Genomic DNA, 20,621 nt, shown 5'->3' on the forward strand with positions numbered 1-20,621 from the left:
TATTTTAAGGTAGAACTGACAGGATTTGCTGTGGCATATGAGAGAGAGAGAGGAGTGAAGGGTAACTTCAAGGATTTTGGCCTGGGCAATTCAAAGAATGGACTTGCCATTTACTACAAATGGGAGGAAGACTGTGGAGTGGGCAGGTGTTGCGGGCAAAGATTGGGATTTTGTTTGACGTGCCCATGAGACATTTAAATGCAAATATTGACTATGATGTTAGATATATTGAGTCTTGAGTTTGTGAAAAGCCTCACTAAAGCAGACCTGGGGGGGGCTAGAAAGGGAGGCCAAAAGGGGTTGCCTTACCACGCAACAGAAATTAGGGGGAGAACTGTCAGTTATAGCCCCCAAAAGAAGAAACATCAACAGGAAAGAAAGATCAATTACAGGCCCTGACAGAGGAGGTACATTGAATCTTCTATAAGAAATCCACTACCCCTGTAACTTAGCCAATGAGAAAATGTCATCACCCTGAACTGCTGCTTTTCTCCAATAGACTTTCAATTCAAAACAAGTTCTCTAGCAACTTTCCCCCTCTCCCTAAAATAATGTTCCTGTCCTTCCTTGTGAGACTTGCCTATGGTTTTGTCAGTGCTTGCTTGTCTTAAATTGAGATTCTCTGTCACTCCTGAATAAGCCCATCTTGCTAGTAAAATAGCTGACAGTATTATTTTTAAGATCAACAAGTCCAGAAACCGAATGCGCCGAAGTTGTAAATCCAGACCGTATGTCACATTGATTCCCACTTATCCACTCCCTCTCCTGCCTTTAACTGGATCTTATAAACTGGAATGCCTCATCCCTCGGTGGGCTCCTTTATCTTGTAAAAGAGATACAGCACAAAATGGCAGGCGGTGTGGGTGTGCGTGTGGGGGACTGGGCTCTGAAGCCAGACTACCTAATTCACACATCTCTCCTGCTCAAGAGCTGGGTGACTTGCCTCGGACAAGTAACTTAACCGCTCTAACTCAGTTTCCTCACCAAGAGAACAGGCTAACAGTACCTACCTCACGGATCTTTTGTGAGGAGTATTACAAGACAACAGGATGCAAGACTTCGAACGGTACACGGTACTACCCCCAAACGCTCGGCCAGGGTGGGCAGTTATTATTTCATTCATGCATTCTTACAGTTCGGTATGGAAACCTCAGGACACCCTCCGGTAGCAGGGCGCATGGTATGGGGGAAGAGGGCCAGGCAGGTAGACAGCTTGCCAGAACTACAGTTGTGCACCTAGAAACGGAGGGAGCTAAAAATAGGCCTCGGAAGTCCTGAGGCTACCGCGATACCAACACCACTATTGATTTAAGCAGACATCAGCTTATGGAGTGCTTTCTTGTCAAAAACGCTCGGGTGGGATGTCAGCGCTCCAGGGAGGAGGGAATTCGCACAGCCTGTCTGTCTCCCTCTCTGGAAGTGCAGCGAAAAAGGGCCAAAAAGCAGCCGGGGCTTTCAGCAGTCCACATCCTGCGGCCAGGCCTAAATGCAGGGAGACGAGGCGCGACTCTCAGGTCGCCACTAAGGATCTGGGGGAACTGGCGGGAACTGGGGGCCGAGTCGGGGGGGTGGAGAACAGACCAGGTGTCCTCCATACTCGGCATGGAGCGGGCCCGCGTAGGATGAGAACCCCACAGGATTCGGGGGTGGGCTTCCCCGGCGCCAGGACGAGGAAAGGGACAAGCCCGGTCCCCGGGAACGAGGGGGCGCGGGAGGGAGCGTGGCGCGCTGGGCGACGACCAGGCCCGGAGGTCTATTTACATCTGAGGCCAAAGCGCTGAGGCCTCGCCTCCCGCCCCCTTCGGGCCCCGACCTGGCCCGGGGAGCAGAAGGGCCTCAGAGCCATGGCTCCAGCGGCCTCCCAGGCCCTCTGGCCGGACCGTGGCAGGGCCGAGGCTGCCGGGAGTGATGGGCCGGGCCGGTGAGTCCGGCCTGAGGGGACGCAATGGGGGGCGGCTGTGGGGCCCGTTGGGCAGCTGTCCCGGAACACACGGTCCCCCGCACTCCGGGGTGCTCACCCCTCAGGCTTGTGGCCCCTCGGCCTCCCGCCGCCCGTTCCCCGGCCGCCAGCTGGCCCCCGACGGCGCCTCCCCTACCTTCGTTCGCCAGGTCCGCCATTTTACTTCCTTAAGCCCTCCCACAAGGCCCCGCGCCGGCCCGGGCTCGCCTGCTTTCTGCCAGAAACTCCCGCGCGTGCGCACTTCGCGAGCTGACTCCGAGCGAGGCCGGCAGCTCGCGCCTGCGCGCTGAGACCGGCGCGGAGTCGCGCTCCGGCTGGCCGTCCCGGCCCAGCCAAGCTCCGAGCACGCGCCTGCGCACTAACTGCACCCTCCCCCGCCTCCTTTTCCCGCCGACCAAGGGGGCGTGGGCAGCTCAGGGCGCATGCGTAATGAGCCTGGCGCGCGTCAGCGGCGACGCGGGAACGGACGTTCGGTGAGACGGCGCGGAGGGGGCTGGGTCTCGACGCCCTGGCTTTCTGCTCGTTTCCCAGGAGTTCCTTGAGGTGGGAGCGCGAGCCGCCGAGGGAGCCGCGACTGAGGCCTTCCCCGAGGTGAATCTCTGGATCTGTGGGGGGCGGGGGGGGGGCTGTCCCCGTGCGCAGGCCTGACCAGAGGCCTTCGGGGCGCCCCGTCACCTGCGGCCTCAGTTTCCCCTTCCGAGGGCCCAGTTATTCAGGCCTGCGTTTTCCTCAGGCCACGTGGGGCGGTGGGGGAAGTTGGGGAGGGGTCAGAGGTCGGAGAGCGCCGGCCGGAGGAGGGATCAGTCCGGGAGGGGCCCCTGTGGGCTGGGGGGCCACGGGGGTGGGAGCCCCGGGACGGCGCCTGGCGCGGAGCGGGGCCTCGAGCGTCTGGGTCTGAGAGCCGGGCTGGACCGGCCCGGGGGCTGAGGGAAGGTGTTCCGCCCGCCCGCGCCTCCTCGCCGCCTCTGCTCACCTGCCCCGAGTCGGTCTGAACGCATTCCTGGCTCTGCTTTGTTGCCAGGACACAGGCCACGCGAGGCCAGCCTCGCCTCTCTCCTGGGGAGACCGCGCCGCCTCCTGGGGGGCTCCGCGCTCCGGTCGCGCACAGCGCCAGGCAGAGGAGTCTTTAAGCAAATTAAATGAGATCAAGGCCCCATCTTTCCTCCGCGCGTCCAGAGAGCTTTCTCCTGAATTTGGAGTGAATTCTAAATCTCTCGTTAAGGCTCACGAAGCTCCCTACGCTGTGCTCTCATGCTCCCCTCTTGCTCAGTGCAGCTTAGCCACATGGGTCTTTGAGGCCTGGAGCATGCCGAACTCCTTCCAGCCTTCGGGTCTTTGCACCTGCTGAGCCCTCTGCCGGGGCTTTGTGTCCGGTCTAATCCCTTGTGAGCCCCAGCTCCACTCCTCTTCCATTGTGATCTAGACAAGCAGGTCCCACAGCCTGTTGGCCGCATCAGGCCTGTGAGCTAAGAATGGTTTTACACTTTCAATTGTTGGAAAAAATCGAAAGACGAATATCTCACGACATGTGAAAATTGGATGAAATTTAAATTTCAGTGTTCACAAATAAAATTTTATTTGAAAATAGTCACACTACGTATTGTTTGTGGCTGCATGACTCCTTTTTAACGGAGACTGGCCAACAAAACTTAAAATATTTGCCATTTGGAGGGCCCTGGGTGGCTCAGTAGATTAAGCATCTGCCTTGGGCTCAGTCATGACCCAGGATCCTGGGGTTGAGTCCGCCTGGGGCCCCCTGCCGGGGAGGGAGTCTGCTTCTCCCTCTGCCTCTCCCCTCACTCTTGTCCCCCCCACCCCCAACTAACTAAATAAATCTTTAAAAAAATATTAGCCACTTGGGTCTTTACAGAAAAAGTTTGCCAACCCCTAATCTACATGGTTGCCCTGTATGCATCTCTACGAGAACTGAAAAACGGGGCTTGACAAATGTTTAACAACTGCTTCTCGGGGGGAGATTGTGTGTGTCAGTATGTGTGTATGTATATGTATTTATATGTGTGCTTGTGTGGTAGTTTATTGTAAATTTTATTTATATTTTCTTATCACTTAAGGCTAGAACATAATTAATAAAACAGTGAAATGAACCCTGGTTTGTAGTGCTGATTTTCTTGGTGTAAATTCTTCAACCATGGCTAATTTCAGTCTACTAATGTGAACTTCACTAACTGCAGAGCTAGGAAGAGATGCTAAGAACACACTATATATGTTCCTAGAACTTTCTTTTTTTCTGTGTGGTCCCCAAATCAACAGCATCACCAGGAAGGTTCTTAGAAATACAGAATCCCAGGTCCTAAACCAGACCTTAATCAGAATCCACATTTTAACAAGATACCCTGGGGCTTCCTATGCATGTCAGACCTTGAGAAGCACTGTTCAGAAACTTTCATTTATTTTGGGGGGGGGTGAGAAATGGTTAATACTATTAAGAATTACACTTTTTTTTTTTTAAAGATTTTTATTTATTGAGAGAGAGAGAGAATGATAGAGGGAGAGCATGAGAGGGAAGAGGGTCAGAGGGAGAAGCAGACTCCCCGCTGAGCAGGGAGCCCGATGCGGGACTCGATCCTCGGACTCCAGGATCATGACCTGAGCCGAAGGCAGTCGCTTAACCAACTGAGCCACCCAGGTGCCCCAAGAATTACACTAACTTTATTTAATAGATGCCTTGATTCTCCTGCCCTAGATTTTGCCACCAAAATATAAACACAGGCCACAGACCTTGAATTAGAAATTCTCTAGGAATAGCTAGAATATCAATGCTGCAAAGGATGGTGGTGGTCATTGAGTTCATCTGGTTCGCCAGCAGTGTGTAGGCTTAGGTTTTCTCATTTCTAGTTTGTTGGTTTCATTATATTCATTATATTTCATTTTATACATATTTTCTCTTGGGTAGGTCGTCTTGGCTTTTGCCATGTGTCTAAACTCTATGACCCTTAATGAACTTAATACTTTTTTTTACAGGCCTTTTTATTGGTTTACATTTACATTAAATAGAGTATATCACTATCCAAATACCACTAAGCCATGAGTAGGAGATAATTGTAAAAATAAACATGAAAACAAAACAAGGTTTTTTAAATTCTGGGTTGATATTGTCTGCCAAGGTGCTAAGCCCAAGCCTGCTTTTTCTTTGATGTAAAGAGAGATTTGCACAGTTTAGAGGGTTAGTAGAGGCATATGATTGCTCAGTGGAAACTCTCCTTGACAGTATGAGAAGTACCGAAAGAGAAGTGAAAACGGGATAGCTGTAAATCATGTGATTCGGTGTCATCTGATGCTATGTCTGCCATGTCTCCTAAAGTCATTTCATAGACCACATTCATCCCACACTTGAGGCAACTCCCAGCAACACGTCATTGCTTGCTAAATATAATCCAGTTGTGGTTTTTCAAGGGACATAGAGAGATGCTAAACCTATCAGTCTGACGAGCCAACCAAATTTCCACTGGTTTCACAGTTGTCTCCAAAGTGCCAATGGCTGCCAACAATCGCCCCTTAGGCCAGTTTTTGCTTTATCTGGTCTCCTCTAACGAGTTAACTTAGTCAATATTTATTTATTTATTAAATCAGTATTTGTTTATCACTTTTCGGTGGTAGTTGGAAATAAGGTCCCAAATTCTTTGACCCTCTTTCCATCAAAAAAGGTGAGGTCCCTGTTCCTTTCCCTTGCGTGGAGGTGGACTCGTTAGTGGTGGATGAATAGAGCACAGTGAAAATGACACTGTAACCTATGAGGCTAGGTCAGAACAGAGAGGATGCAACTTTCATCTGCTTTGCTGGAACAGCAAACCTGAAAATCTTCAGTGTTCATGTAAATAGTCCCATCTGCCCTGAGGCCGCCATGCTGTGAGGAAGCCAAAGATACACAAAACCCTGAGAGAACTGCCCAGCTAGCCCTTCCTTTCTTCACACACAGAAACCATGAGAGATAAATTAAATGATGGTTGTTATTACAAGCCCTTAAGTCTAGGAGACAGGTGTTACACAGCAATATATATCCATGGCACTACTGTGCATTAGGCACTGTTCTGCACGTTGGGGCCCAGGCTGAAAAAGACAGACCCTGGCTTCATGGACCTTTGACTCTGCCTTCATGGAGTTTTGCATTCTTTTGTAAGGAGATTACAATAGACAGGCAAGGTAATATGAGATAGTGACTAGTGCTACAAAGAAAATAGAACAGCATATTGTGACAGTGATAGAAAAAGGGGATATTGGGGTGCCTGGGTGGCTCAGTTAAGCGTCCTACCCTTGATCTCAGCTCAGGTCTTGGTCTCAGGATCGTGAGTTCAAACCCCACGTTGTGGTCCACGCTGGGTGAGGAGCCTACTTAGAGAAAAAGGGAGGAAAGAAAGAAAAAGGGAATACTTCAGATTGGCTGGTCAGGGAAGTCCTCTCTGAGGAGGTGACACTTAGTAGAAGATCTGCGAGTACAAAGGTCCTGAGGCAGGAACCAGCTTGGTGAGCTGGAGGAGCCATGAGGAGTTCAGTGTGGCCAGGGCAGAGTGAGGAAACGAGGTCAGGGAGGGGGCATGTAGGACCTTGTAAGCCACAGCAATGAGTTTGGAGTTTTTCCTAATATAAAGGTTGGGAGTGGGAAATGGAAGGATCCAAATGATTTACCCTAAACTGCTGATTGACTGGCTTCTCAGCTGCCTGCTTCCTCCTTGGCTCACCAAGAGACAAGTTCGAGGACTGCCTGAGCCCTGGCTGTGCTCTGAGAACTGTGAACTTCCCTTCACCGCCATGTTCTTTTTTTTTTTTTTTAATTTATTTGACAGAGACAGCGAGAGAGGGAACACAAGCAGGGGGAGCAGGAGAGGGAGAAGCAGGCTTCCCACTGAGCAGGGAGCCCAATGTGGGGCTCGATCCCAGGACCCTGAGATCACGACCCGAGCCGAAGGCAGACGCTTAACCGACTGAGCCACCCAGGTGCCCCTTCACAGCCATGTTCTTAATGGCTTCTGTAGTTGGTCTCCAGTAAAAAGGGCCTTCACAGCTGCAATTAGGTTCTCATCTTCCCATCATGGGCAGGTATTTGCTCTGTGCCCAGCCCCATGCTGAGATTGAGGCCCCAGAGATTAATCAGCTACACAGTTCCCCACCCTCAAGGAGCTCAGAGTCAGGTGAGGGCAGGGAGAGTCATCCTGGGTTGCCTCCTCCACTCAGCACCCTTCCCTGTCCGCCCCCAGTCCACAGGTGGAGTTCATGACAGCAGGATGTCCGATGTGGCCGATGCTAATGCTGATGGGGCGGGGCCTCTGATGGGGCGGGGCCTCTGACCCAAGCTGGGTGCTGCATATTCTGCAGCAGCTGAATATAGTATGGAATTGGGAGGAAATACTTATTCTATGTTACTTGTAATTTTTACAAATTTAACTTTTCAATTTAAAATATAGATTTAAATGAAAAAGTTGCAAAAATAGCACAAAGAATTCCATATAGTCTTTGATGTGGGAAACAAAGGCAAAAGAAAATTACTAAATGTCCTCACTACTTACAGCCCCTGACAAGTCCCTGAAACAGGCAGGGTGACCTTCCTCTAGGGACGCAACTGCCTCAATGTTAATACTTTGCTGAGGGCAAAAGGCAATCTTAGCCCGACCCCAGGATCTTGTATGTCTACTTTAACATATAAAAATTCCTTTCGGGACTCCTGGGTGGCTCAGTCATTAAGTGTCTGCCTTCGGCTCAGGTCATGATCCCAGGGTCCTGGGATCGAGCCCCGCGTCGGGCTCCCTGCTTCTCCCTCTCCCACTCCCCCTGCTTGTGTTCCCTCTCTTGCTGTCTCTCTCTCTGTTAAATAAATAAATAAAATTAAAAAAAAATTCCTTTCAAAACTTCCTTTATCTCTACCCCACCCCAGGATACATGTTGGCAATCACTCCCCAAGCATATGACCCATCGATATACATCTGAAGGGTCTCGTGACTAAGGTTTTATTAGACAGTAATAAATGACCTTTTCCTAACAATAGCTACCCCCCCAAGGTCCTGAAAGCCTTGCTTCCAGAATTCCTTAGAGACTTAACGCTATCCCTAACCCCCTCCCGACTTTAAAGTATATAATGCGCCACTCCTCATGACCCCCGTGCAGCTCTTTCTGCCCATGGGTCCTGTTCTTGTGTGCTTTAATAAAACCACCTTTTTGCACCAAAGACATCTCAAGAATTCTTTCTTGGCTGTCAGCTTTGAACCCTAACGTCTTTCCTACTTGAGTCTTCATCAAGCTTCCCCAAATATTAACATCTTACATAACCACAGTGCAGTGACTGACCAAAACTAAGAAATTCACATTGATGCAATTCCATTCATTAATATACAAATCTTACCTAAATTTCAACCATTCATCACTAATGATTTCTTTTCCTGTCCCAGGATCCAGTCCAGGATCCCACGTTGCATTGAGATATCATTTCTCAGTCTCCTTCAGTCTGGATCAGTTCTTCAGTCTTTTTTCTTGACCGTGACACTGGTAGTGAGTACTCCCAGTTATTTGGTAGAATGCCCCTTAATTTTGGGTTTGATTCACGTTTCCTCATGATTAAACTCAGATTACCAATTTTTGGCAGGAATAGCACAGGAGTGATGTGTCTGTCTCGGTGCGTTTGTACCATTCGTGATGATAATTCAGATCACTTGGTTTAGATAGCCTCTGCCAAGTTACAAGTTACTACTTTTCCCATTGTAATTACTGAGTATCTCTTGGGGAGATACTCTGAATCTATGTAAATAAATAGGGAATATTTGAGGAAGAGAAGGGGAGGCAGAGAAGGGAAAGAAGGAAGCTAGCTCATTCAATCTGTTGCTTGTGGTCTTTCCTATCTTGCATTGTTGCAATTTAGTAAACAAAACTGCCTCCAGTTTAGGCAAAAATCCCAGCTCTGTGTGTCCCCAGGGGAAAAGGAAGAGGCCATGTCACACAGTGACCACTGGGGGGCGGCAGAGGATTGGGATTGCAAGTTCCTTCTAAGTAACTGAACTTGTTGGGGACTCAGGCTCTGTGTCAGTTGGAGGGGGGTCTCAGTCGGGGGTCTGGCATCTTCCATGAACCAGGTCTGGTAGGTGCTGGCTGCAGCAGCGGAGACGGAGCCTGTCTTGGTTGCACTGCACCTATGCTCCCAGTCGGCCTCTGAAACAGTGCCTCTCCATCCTGGGAGGACTTCGGGGAGGTCAGAGAATCCCTTCTGAATCTGACTGCAAAATTCATGGGTACTGAGGGTGTGTCGATTTGGTTGCAAACCCAAAAACACTTCTGGCAAATTTAAGCAAAGGGAGAATTTGTTGGAAAGTTATGAAGATGCTCCTAAGATCAAGGGGAAAAGAAGAAACTGGGCAGGCTCCAGTGGGTCTTGACAGCCAGTTTAGCAGGGTGGGTGGGGCACCTCTCGGAGAACCCCCACACTTCTGTTGCTTTCAGTCTTACATGCAGCTCACAATTCAGACTAATAGGAGAAAGTGTTGGATGGGTCCAGCATGGTGGGGCACTTATTACCTTGTGCCCCCCACCCTGCTTTCCCCATCTATCCAGTTTATGACTATCCAGTTTATGCCTCCAACTATTTATTATCGACTCTTCTAGGTGCCCAGCTGCTGGTCTGAGATGCCATTTGCCATTCGAGATATCCAAGTGGAGGTGTTGGGTGGGCAGTCATACATCTGAGAGCTGATGGAGGGGAGCTCTCAATCTATTTTGAGGTCATGGGCCTCTCACTCCTGGAATGAAACCCTAAGTCCTGGCTAGCATCTAGGAAGCCCTCATGTCTCCCTCCTGCCCTGCTCACTCCCTTATAGCCAGCCATACTGGTCTCACTGCTCCCCACATATGCTAAGCCCATTCCCTCCAGTGCCCACGTAGAGGTGGTATTTAAATTCATGGGAGAAAGGTCATTCCTCAAAAGGAAATCAGGGTGTTATTCCAAAAGAAGGTGGAATGGATGCTGGATGGCAAAACCCCGCAAACATCTATCACAGAGGATTCTAGAAGAGACCCATGACCGCAAAATAGGTTGAGAATTGCCGGTTAGTACTTGTGGCTTTTGACACATATACGTATCCAGTACATTTCATGAGTCCAGTACATTGTACGTTAGGCTGATGTGGCGGCCTAATGCCGTCTGTGTACGTATGCACACATAACACATGATACTGAAACAGAAACTTTACAAAGTTAGGTTTGTCTGGATCCCATCAATACTTCTCATGTTTTCTACTTCTATCCTGGTCCATTAAACAAAAAAAAGACTAAACTGGTCATAACCCACCAACTTGATTTCATAACCCACTCGATCTGCTGTTAGGCACGGTGGGGGGGGGGGGCTCTAGTGGACCTCTTGCTTCTGCCCGCTCCCCTCCCCTGCTGTCTCCACCACCCTGTCTCCACTACCCCCACTCCCTACCCCTCACTTGTGCCATCTTATCAAGTACCTAACTGGCCTCCTTGCTTCCTGCTTATGTATAATCCACTGTACCAGAATAAATTTTTCTAAAGCCCAGCTCCGATAAGGAAAAAAAATTCTGGTGGTGGCCTCTTCTGAATGGATTTTTCTTTTGTTTGGCCATTCCTTAGTGTTCTTCCATGTGTTTTCTCTCCTCCTTTCCCGTACCTTCCCATGATTACCATGAATAGCACCTTCTCCCAGAAACCTTCTTCACTCAGTCACTAAATGTTTGCTGAACCTACGTATACACTGTGTTAGATTTGGGGAAATACGGTATTGGGCAAGCAAGGCAGATGAGAGCTACTCACCCACAGTGCTTATGGGAAAGGCGGGGTATAAAGGATCCTAATCTAGTGGGAGAGCTTCCAGGAAGGCTTCCTGGAAGAGGTGTCAATCAAGAGAAGCACTAAAGAGGCAGGTGTGTGCGTGAAGGCGTGGAGGTTAGGTGGGAAGTCCAGTGAAGGTGAAAGAGCCCCAGATGAGATCGTGGGCTGAGTTTCAAGAGCAAGAAATAAGAGCATTGAGTGGGTAAGGGTTTGTGTGGAGAGAGAAAGACAAATGATAAGTGATGTGGTTGCCAAGGTACAAAAGATGCAGGGAACTGGTCATCATGATAGTGCTCTCACCCAGTGGTTCTCACCCGGGGTCCGTTCTGCCCCCCTCCGGGGGCCACTGGGAGGTGTCTGGAGACATCTGTGATTGTCATGACTGGGGGAGGGAAGGTGCGCTTGGCAGGGGGTGGGTGAGGCCAGGGATGCTGCTCCACATCCCACAGTGCCCCGCACGCCCCACCAGCAAGAATGGTCTGGTCCCAAGCGTCCACAGTGCCGAGGCCAAGACACAGTTGTGGAATGCTTACTCCAGTACTAAGTATTCATTTATTTAAAGCTCACAAGGCTGTGAGGTAGGTATTTTTATTACCTTTTTTTGCAGATGGAGAAACTGATTTAAGTACAGCTGACCCTTGAACACCACGGGTTTGAGCTGCGTGGGTCCACTTATATGCAGACTTATATCAATAAATTCAGTACAGTGCTGTAAATGTTATTTTCTCTTCCTTATGGTTTCCTTAATAACATTTTCTTCTCTGGCTTGTTTTGAGAATACAGTTGATAATACATATAACATACAAAACATGGGTTAATTGACTGTTTATTGGTAAGGCTTCCAGTCAATAGTAGGCCATTAGTTAAGCTGTTGGGGGGTCAAAAGTTATATGTGTGCACTTTCTGGCCGCAAGGAGCGTTGGCGCCTTTAACCCGCATGTTGTTCAAGGGTCATTTGTAATATACTTGAGGACACAGCCCGTGACCGTGGAGTTGGCACTCAAACCTGCATAGCCTAGCCCTATTTCCCCTACCATGCTTCCTTTCCCGGCCAGGAGGAGTTGGGGAGTGGCAAGGAGGAAGGAGAGAGTGACCGTGTTATGGGTGTTTTGGGGAAGTAGGAGGGGTGTGGGCAATGAAGGTGGCCCTGGGTTTCTGGTCTGGGTGGTTGGATGGATGGTGGGCAGCGCCGTGATGGAGGCACGAGGAAGAGGCCTGAACGGTCAGATGCTGAGCTCCTATTTTGCTCTGTGGAGGGCGAGGCACCCACACACCTCGGAGCAGTGGTGGGCCGGGCCACTGTGGGGCAAGTCAGCAGCACGTGGAGGGGCATTTCCATTTGGGTATGGACCAGGTCACAGAAGGTGTGGAAGGATGAAGCTCTGGAGTGGGAGCTGGGAGCAGACGGGCAACAGCCTGAGCTGTGGGAGGAAAAGTGGTGGAGGGGTGACACCCTCAGCTAGGGAGTCTCTCCCTTCTTAGCACACCCACAGCTGGAGTGTGTGTGTATGTGTGTGTGTGGGTGTGTGTGGGTGTGGGTGTGTGTGTGTGTGTGTGTGTGGGTGTACCTCACAGCTTGCTTCAGAGTTCTTGCTACCAGAGAGTTCCCAGAGGCAGAACATCTGTGGGTTCCCCTGCCCGCCCCCCCCCCCCCCGCCCCGCAGCTTACTGAACTCTGTGGGTCATCAGGATTGTAATGCAGCTCCATGATCACCAGGGATCCAGGCTCCTTCTGTCTCATTGCTTTGCCATCCTTATTATAGGAGTCCACCTCAGGGTCTAAAATGGCTGTTGATGCTCCAGCCGTCATATCTGCATTCCAGCAGGTAGCTTCAATTTTCCCATGTGTACAGTGTGGGTAACACCTACTATCAAAAAGAGGAGATTGGACAGAAGCATCTAGTGTGGAGCCATTGTGATTAGAACCTCCCAGAGGCTCTTGGTGGGACTAGGTTCCCTTTGTTGTTTGGCCCTCTGCCCTGAGGGACTTGATAGCCTGTGGGCCTTCAGCAGTCTGTCCTGCTCATCTCCTCTCTGGCTCCTGGGATGGTGGTCATGGAGGCATCACCTGTGCTCACTCCGTCACCAGCCACTCAGGCCCATGAGCAGGGCCTGGCTCTCCTTCTCCAGGGACCCTGCCACCCCAGCACCTGGCCTGGCTCTCAGACAGGGCAGGCGGGGGGTGGCTGCTGCTTGGTGCAAGGGCTGGCACTGCTCAGGGGTCTCAGGCTGGAGAGGGCCTGCAATCGTGAACCACGAGCGGATGGGGCGAGTCGGGGTTCCGCTGGGTTCTCAGAGCCTGGCAGGGACTCGCCACAGAGACAGGGCCCGGCCGCCCAGCTGAAGGGGAGTCTGCATGGTTGTGTCCTGGGAGTTTCCCAAGACTGGCCACAAAATTTGCACTGGGGCCCAGCGCAAAATGAAAGCGTGGGCCCTTTGTTCAAAAACTAGTAAGAATTTCAAGACTGTGACGGCAGAGCATTAAGCCGCGTGCAGGCCCTTGGAGGTCCCAGCCCAGGGAAGTACTAGATGATTTTAGTGTCACCTGGGGGCCTCAGGGCCTCTACCGGGGACAGATGGGCCTCGGCTGGGGCCAGGGCTGAGCATCTCTGGGGCACGTGGGGCGTTGGCCTGACACGGAGAAGCAACTTTTTAGGGGTGGCTGACCAGGAATTGTGTCCCACATTTCTGGAACATCTTCCCATCCGTGGGCCGTTCCTGGTTCCTGAGCCTGTTGGTCTCCTCTGCAGGGTTTCTTCAAAGTCCTATAATCCCCTGTGTCAGAGCCCCTCCAACCCCCCCCAGAGGGGAAGTCCAAACAACTCGGATTCCCAGCCCCCATGGTAATCCCACCAGGCAGCCTCTCTGTGCACGGGGCCCAGGACTTGGCCATTTTAGAACAAGTTCGTGCAGTGATTCTTCCCAAGTTTGGCCCCCCACCCATCTACCGAATAAGCCCTGGGAGCCACCGGTGGGTTTCACCAGTGCCTGGAGCCGGGGTTTATTCTGCCATATCTGAGTAAGTCTAGTCTGCTTACAAATAGTCTTGACCATCCTGGGCTGAGAATTGTTTTCTTGTCATCTCTAGCCCAGAGCTGGCCTTGCCAAATGAAGCTCAGGGAATGTGCTCCTTCTGGAACACTCCCCAGAGTCCAGAACAGAGTGCTGGAGGCCACTGCTTCTCCTCGGAGCCTCGCAGGGCAGGAGCCCGGCCAGGTTGGCTGTCCAGGGCAGGGGACTGGCCTGAAGGGAGGCCTGCATCCTCCCGGGCCACCGTGTGTGTGTGTGTGTGTGTGCGCGCGCGCGCGCACGTGCGTGTGTGTGTGTGTGTGTGTGTGTCGGGGAGAAGCTGGACTGTGGATCGCGTGTGTTCACTGCCATGAAAAACAAGAACGGGCTTGGAAGGCGCGTGTCTTTACCGTCATTTGTATTGTTCCTTGTGCAATCCTGCAAAGGCAGGAGCGTAAGGCGGAAACCCGGTTTGTACTGCTCACCCCCCGTGGAAGAAAAGGCAGGCCATTACAATCCGAGAACCGTGAGCTTAAATGTCTCCCAGGAGAGGAGATAGATATATTTTAAAGACATTCTTTCCGTCTGATTTCATCTAAGTCTTGAACTGTAAAACCAGACAAACATTGTGATTATGATAGACTGGTTTCTAAAATAAGCGCCTAGCTTTCCTGTCTTTCCCCTCCACACCGCCCTGCACACCTGGCGTGGGCCTAGGAATGCTCAGCGCTCCTGCTTGTTGGGAAGTAAGGTTTTTAAAGGCCACGTGAGTTTACATTAGTACCTTCTGTGTGAATGAGAAAAAAAATATTGGGGACTGAATATACTGCAATATACATGTTCATAAGAAACATTCTAATAACAATTAGAGCACAAAACTATTGGTATAAACATATTTCCAAAAGGAGAAACTATTGCATTTCATAAGATGGTGCTTCCTAGACCAGAGGTTTGTCTTTCTTCTTTGCAGTTGGCTTGGGGGCAGGACTCTTGCACGGAGCTAACCAAGTGCAATGTGTTACGGCGGATCCGGATCCGGAGTGTTCAAAGGTCAAGGGCTGTGCAAGTCCTCGGGATTCATTTAGCCCAGAGAAGAGTGTCGACTTTGAGCAGTTCAAGATGGGACTTGCCCTGGGTCAAAGTGCTCCAGGATTGCTAATTCAAAGGCAGGCATTCCAGAAGATTCTATGGGGCAGGAGCCAGGCAGGCTTGGCCCGATGGCTGCTCTCTGAAGATACCACTGAAACACCAACCACCCAGCCTCCTTGGAACAAACTCATTCCAGACCTGGCAGTTTGGCTTGACGTTGGCTGTGACCTTGGACAGAACCCAAATCCTTCCAGTTGCTGATAAAACTTCTGGTCTTGGTTCTTAAAGACACCACTATGCCTTGGCACGGGCGGCCCATTTCCGTGACTTGTTCTCTGGGCCACATGGGGCCATGGCGATTGACAGCTGCTTCTGGGGACGTTAGGTGTCTGCAGATGGGGCTCCTGTGGGCCTGTGCGCCGGCCTCCACGCCTCAGCACAGCCGGCAGGGCAGGGGGCCCTGGGCACAGCGCGGAGAAGGTCCCTTCCCACCACAGGGCACCATGGCAGGGGGCTCTGTGGACACCGGTCAGCTCGGGACTGCCCAACAGCTGCAGGACACCCCTTCCCTCCTGGGATCTGAGTTTTAAAAAATAATGGTGGAAGCTGGAAGCAGCTGATCCGAGGAGAAGCCCAACGCGGAGGTGCCCGCTCGTCCAGCGCGGCCCCTTTCAGCTCTCAGGCGGGATGGGTAGACTTGGACCAAAGTTCATGGTCCGGCAGAGGAGAGAACACTCAGAAGGAAAAGATGACCCAGGAGGCACCGGTTGAGCAGCTCAGGCACTCGGGAACCCGATGTGACCTTCTGTTGTGGTTCACGAGGGTTTTTCTTCTGGAGGGCGCCCCCGTGAGTCAGAGCAAAGGTCACGTCATCTAAGAGGCACTATTACAGTAGAGCTCGAGGGGCCCGGTCTGGAGCCTGGGGAAGGCACCGCAGAGCTAGATGCCCTGCAGGGAGTGGTTCGGGTCACTGCGCTCCCGCTTCACCAGGGGCTCGCCCAGGCTGCGGGCGTCAGAGTTGGCCTCACGGCCACGATCCTCGCTGAGGTCATCTGCAGGGTTAGCGTTGCGGATGAGGAGTGTGGGCGCAGGAAGGAGAGGGAGAGAGAAGCACATTCTCAGAGAGGTGCACAGGTGTGGACACTGCCCTGCAGTGCCCAGGGAGGCCTTCTTACTGGAGAGCTCCCTTGACCAGTGTCCATTTGCTGGGTCACATTCCTGGCAGGGTCCCCCTCAGCAGTTGGTGCCCCCTACCCCATGGGGCAGGGAATGGGTTGGGGTAGGGGCAAGTGGATGCAGGCAGCCCAGGACTGTGGCCTGCTCCTGGGCCTGATGTGGAGGTGTCTGGGGAGCAGGATTAGATGGCATCCCAAAGCACCCACCCAAGAAGGAGGTGCAGGGCTGCTCCTCTGAGCCCCAGCAGGGGCCAGGCCCGCATAAGCATCACTGGGACACCTGCTGCTGCCCAGGCCTCACCAGCCTGTCTGGATGCCAGCTCCTGAAGGCCCTCAAACCCACCCTGGGAGCTGCCTCGATGTCTACTAGGCCCAGGGTGGGAGGAATAGCCCCTGGGAGAGCCTCACGGAAAAGCCACGGACACACCCACCTTTATCGAGCAGTGTCAGCGATAGGGAGGCGAGATCGTTGAACTGAAAGAGAGAAGCCCAGAGTCAGGGGCCTCCACAGAGGGGCCTGGTCCTGGTGAATGTCAGCACTGTCCTCTGTCTGTAGTTAGCACAGGCTTCGCTTGTAAAGGAGAGCGGTTCCCCCATGAGAAGTGGCACTGATGCTGGTGTGTCCCCTCTGGCACCTTCTGGGTCTTGCCTGGGAGCTGCTGGAGGGCTGAGTGGGTGCTGACTGCTCAGGCCACCAAAAGGACAGGGACTGTGGCCTCTAAAGGTGACAGGCTTATTATGTACTAAAAGCTCTCTAGGCATCACCTCATTTCTTCCTCAAAACAACCCCACATGACCCGGCAATTCCGCTCCTAGGAATGTACCCAAAAGAAGTGAACACAGGTATTCAAACAAGAATGTGTGCCCACAGCAGCGCAAAGCTGTAAACAACCCATGTGGTCATCAACATGTGAACAGGTAAAGCCAAATGTGGACTGTCCGTGCAAGGAAATATGATCTGGCCACAGAAGCAGTGAGGCAATGATCTGCGCTACAGCGCGGCTGCATCTTGCAAAGATGATGTGGAGTGACAGATGCCAGACAAGAAAGGCCACACCCACGTATGATTCCACCCGGGTGTGGCGCCCACGACAGGCAGATCCTGGCAGAAAGCAGGGTGGCAGGTGCCAGCGCCGGGGGAGAGGGATGGTGGTGACTGCTGATAGGGGTGGGGTTTGCCTTTGGGGTGATGGAATGTTCTGGACTTAGAAGTGGTGGCTGCACAACTCTTAATGTACTAAATGCCACTGAATCGTTCACTTTAAAATGGCCAGAATGGTACATTTTATATGTCTGTTCCAACAGGAGACCTCCCACGGGCCGGGTGTTCCAGGTCTCATTTCAGGGGCAGGAACGCTCTAGGAGGCGGAGGGGCCAGGGCTGAACCCAGGCCAGTGGGCTCCAGCGTGCGAGCGCTTTCCCACGTGGCCACAGGCCTCCTGTGAGTGTTTTCTCTTTGGGCCGTCCACTGTGTCACACACACTGCCCACGGCGTGCCGAGGTCCCCAGGGCAGGAGGGGCCCTCACCTCTCCCATCACAGCAATGGGCGTCTCTCCGGTCGCCTCGGCGACACGGTGCTCCACCAGGTAGAACATGTACTCGTCATAGAGCAGGCGGATCAGGTGGAAGGAGCCAAAGCTGGCGGCGCTGCGTAGCGTGAGGTCGCGGATCACCATGGAGCTGGGGGGATGGGCAGACAGAGGCTGGGGACTTCCGGGGAGCATGGACTCGCAGGCAGGCAGGCAGTTGGGCCAGGCTTTTCGGGGGGGGGCCCCATAGATCCCACAAGGGGCCTGCCAGCCACCCAGACCGCCCCTGTGTCCGTTGTGACAGGCGGGGGTGGAGGGGAGGCGGGCGGGGCAGTCAGCTCTAAGCAGGGGGCCGTGGAGATGGGACATTGTGTCTCTGTCTGACACAAGCCTTAGCCAATGGCCTGTGGTCAGTCGTAGTGCCCTGACGACTCGCCCACGGCGGGCAGCCTTTCCCGGCCTTCCCTCCTCCTGGGATTCCCTCCCATCCAGCCTTGGCTCCTCAGTCAGTGGTTTAGGTGCCTAAAACAAGACAGAACTTCAGGGAGCTTTCGCCTCCTTCATCTGCAGCAGGGGCTGGGGACGTGTGGCCCCAAATCCAGACCAGACCCAGCCCCCCGCCCACGCCTGTACGGCCCGCGAACTAACAATGGGTTTTACGGGTTTAAATGGTTGGAGACACAGTCAGAAGAAGAATTATGTTCCACGACCCGTGAAAAGTACCTGAGATTCACAGTTTGGTGTCCATAAATAAAGTTTTATTGGCACATTGGTCATGCCTGTTCATTTACATGTTGTGTGCCGATAAAAGTTTATTTATTTCTTGGAAATACTTACTATCTGATTCTTCACAGAAAAAGCGGCCCCTGATCTAAAGGGATGAGATCACTTGGCACCCGACCCCAAACACCCGACTGCCCCACCTCAGGGCTTCCCCACTCATCGCTGTGGTAGCAAAAGAACCAGGAGGGGACAAGGCAGGAGGAGATGTGTGTGAGCCCCCGACAGAGTCCCCAAGCAGGGGGCCCTGCACAGCAGTAGCTCTGACGCCGTGTGGCCCAAGCATCCCAGAACCAAGCCGGAGGCGACGTGTGTGATTCTGAGAGGGAACCCTCGAACCACCAGCCACGAAGGGCCAGGCTCCCCCCTCCATGGTGGCAGCGGCGAAGCTCAAGCTCAAGCCGATCACCTCATTTCCTTGCTTTGCTCCCGCAAATTCTCTGTAAACACCTCTCCCCTCGCTCACTGACCACCTGCGGGTTGGGGCTGCTCCAATCAACTTTTGAAAATGTTAGTGTGCCCTGTTATTTTTTTTTTAACGGGCTGACACTCTGTGCTTGTGTGGGAACGATGGGGTGTGCAGGTGAGTCAGTGAGAGCAGCTGATGACATTATACTTAAGGCTTCGCACGTCCTCCTGGGCCGGCGCGTAGATGCACTCTTAAGGCACTTGGTTTGGCAGTGGGGGAAAGAGAGGTGGCTTCAGCAGGCTGTGGATCTGAGACGGCTTAGCAAAGGCAGCCAAGGAGGGAAGCCAGGTGCTGACCGCCGTGTCCAGACCAGCATGTGGAAAGCAAAGGTCGCTTGAACGTGTGTGGACCCAAAGGCCGAGTCAGTGGACAGAGTGGAACGGCTTGGGATTTGGGCTGTTTTCTCCTCAGAAGCTCCTTGGCTCTGTATGGCCAAGCCCCCTAAAGGTAAACAAGCGAACTCGGATTTTGGGTCCCCGGCGGGGGGAGGGGGGAGGAGGATGTCTCTGCGTGCTCCCTTCCCCCACCCGGGGAGCCGTGGCTTGGCCGTTAATGCTGCGCCAGCCCTTCTCCCGAACGCCTCCTGTCAGCCAGAGGAGAGCACAGGTCTGGAAAGAGAAGTCGCAGGCCGTCTCCGTCAGCACACGGTGCCTGCCCCGGGAGCCTGGCGAGCGGGCCGCGGGGCCTCCGGAGCCCACCGTGCCCGCCTTCCCTGGGTTCTCTCGGAAACCACGCCGGACTTACCTGTAAAAGGACCATTTCAGAAGGAACTGGCGGGCGGCCTTGGGGAAGCTGGGGCTGCCGGCGTGCTGCTTCAGGACCTGGGTGACCACGTTGTCCAGCCAGCTGGCCCACTGGTCCAGGGAGCTCTGCTGCTGCAGGGTCAGCTTGAAGTCCTGCTCCAGCCGCTGCACCACGCTCTCCTCACACTGGCACACCCACGAGGCCTGCTCCTGCGGGGCGTGGGCGGCAGGTCAGGGTGGCCCCCCACCCCCACCCCCGGACCAGCGCCGTGTGGGGTGCGGGGGGAGCATGGGGGCCAGCACCCGCTCCGGGCCTTTGCCGGCTGCCACTTGAGCCCCCGGGCTGGAGCCGGACAGACGGACAGCCCGAGAGGGAGCCTGCCCTGGTTCCAAACGCGGAAACCCATGCTTCCTGGGGCCAAAGCTCAGACCACACACCGTGTGTTTGTGGTGTTTTACTTTTAAGTGCTCATTTCTCTAAAGGTGTGTGTGTTTATTTAGCGGATGAACTCAGAGCCTGAACTCGGCGTGAGCACCACTGAGGCAGGACGCGCAGGAACACAGCCTGCACTTTGCTGAGCCCAGAGGAGAGAGCTGTGAGGATGGCAGCAGGAAGGTAGATTCCAAGGTGTGGGTCCCAGCACCTGGAGGCCTGGGGGGCTGCAGGGAGGGGGCTTCCGCCCTGACCCTGTTCTCATGCACGCTGGGTTTTGCTGCGGGTTGCATTTTGTGGTTTTGAGCCTTTTTCTCGAGGCTAGAAGGCGGGGTGGGGGTCGCTGATCTGCAGCCTGGTCCCCACGCCCCATCCCAGGTCGCGGGGAGTTGCATTGGAGAAAGTCACCTGCACGTTGGCGAAGTCCACGCGGTTGAGGTCACTGAGCATCTGGTTGATCTGGGAGGTGTTCTGCAGCACGGCGCGCGCCGCCTGAGCGAGGTGGTTGAGCGACGTGTATCTGCGCAGGGTCTGGGCAAAGGCGCTGACCACGCCGACCTGTGGCCGAGGGAGGTGCAGACGGTGAGGCGCGGGGGAGAGCGCGTTCTCTCCTCTCCGTGGAGGGGATTGTGGGCTCCGGGACAGT

At 53.2% G+C, this 20,621-nt stretch overlaps 2 protein-coding genes across 14 annotated transcripts in view; both read right to left on the reverse strand.

The window, feature by feature from the left end:
- Positions 1-2,203, reverse strand: part of RANBP3 (RAN binding protein 3) — a 52,817-nt gene extending 50,614 nt beyond the window's left edge. For 10 of the 13 annotated variants that reach the window (XM_032394503.1, XM_032394495.1, XM_032394494.1 and 7 more), the window contains exon 1: positions 2,097-2,202. In XM_032394503.1, coding sequence (XP_032250394.1) covers positions 2,097-2,118 — 22 coding nt within the window. In that variant the 5' untranslated portion in view covers positions 2,119-2,202. Of the gene's footprint in view, positions 1-2,096 lie in introns of all 13 variants that reach the window. The other 3 variants (XM_032394498.1, XM_032394496.1, XM_032394502.1) reach the window with 2 other exon arrangements.
- A 13,485-nt stretch (positions 2,204-15,688) lies between these two features.
- Positions 15,689-20,621, reverse strand: part of RFX2 (regulatory factor X2) — an 87,816-nt gene continuing 82,883 nt past the window's right edge. The window contains exons 14-18 of the mRNA XM_032394469.1: positions 20,384-20,533; positions 19,544-19,752; positions 17,548-17,701; positions 16,452-16,494; positions 15,689-15,897 (exon numbers count right to left, since the gene is read on the reverse strand). Of these exons, the coding sequence (XP_032250360.1) occupies positions 15,785-15,897; positions 16,452-16,494; positions 17,548-17,701; positions 19,544-19,752; positions 20,384-20,533 (669 nt within the window). The 3' untranslated portion in view covers positions 15,689-15,784. The remainder of the gene's footprint in view (positions 15,898-16,451; positions 16,495-17,547; positions 17,702-19,543; positions 19,753-20,383; positions 20,534-20,621) is intronic.

Source organism: Phoca vitulina, unplaced genomic scaffold (genome assembly GCF_004348235.1).
Source record: "Phoca vitulina isolate PV1807 unplaced genomic scaffold, GSC_HSeal_1.0 scaffold81, whole genome shotgun sequence".
Taxonomy (NCBI): Eukaryota; Metazoa; Chordata; class Mammalia; order Carnivora; family Phocidae; genus Phoca; species Phoca vitulina.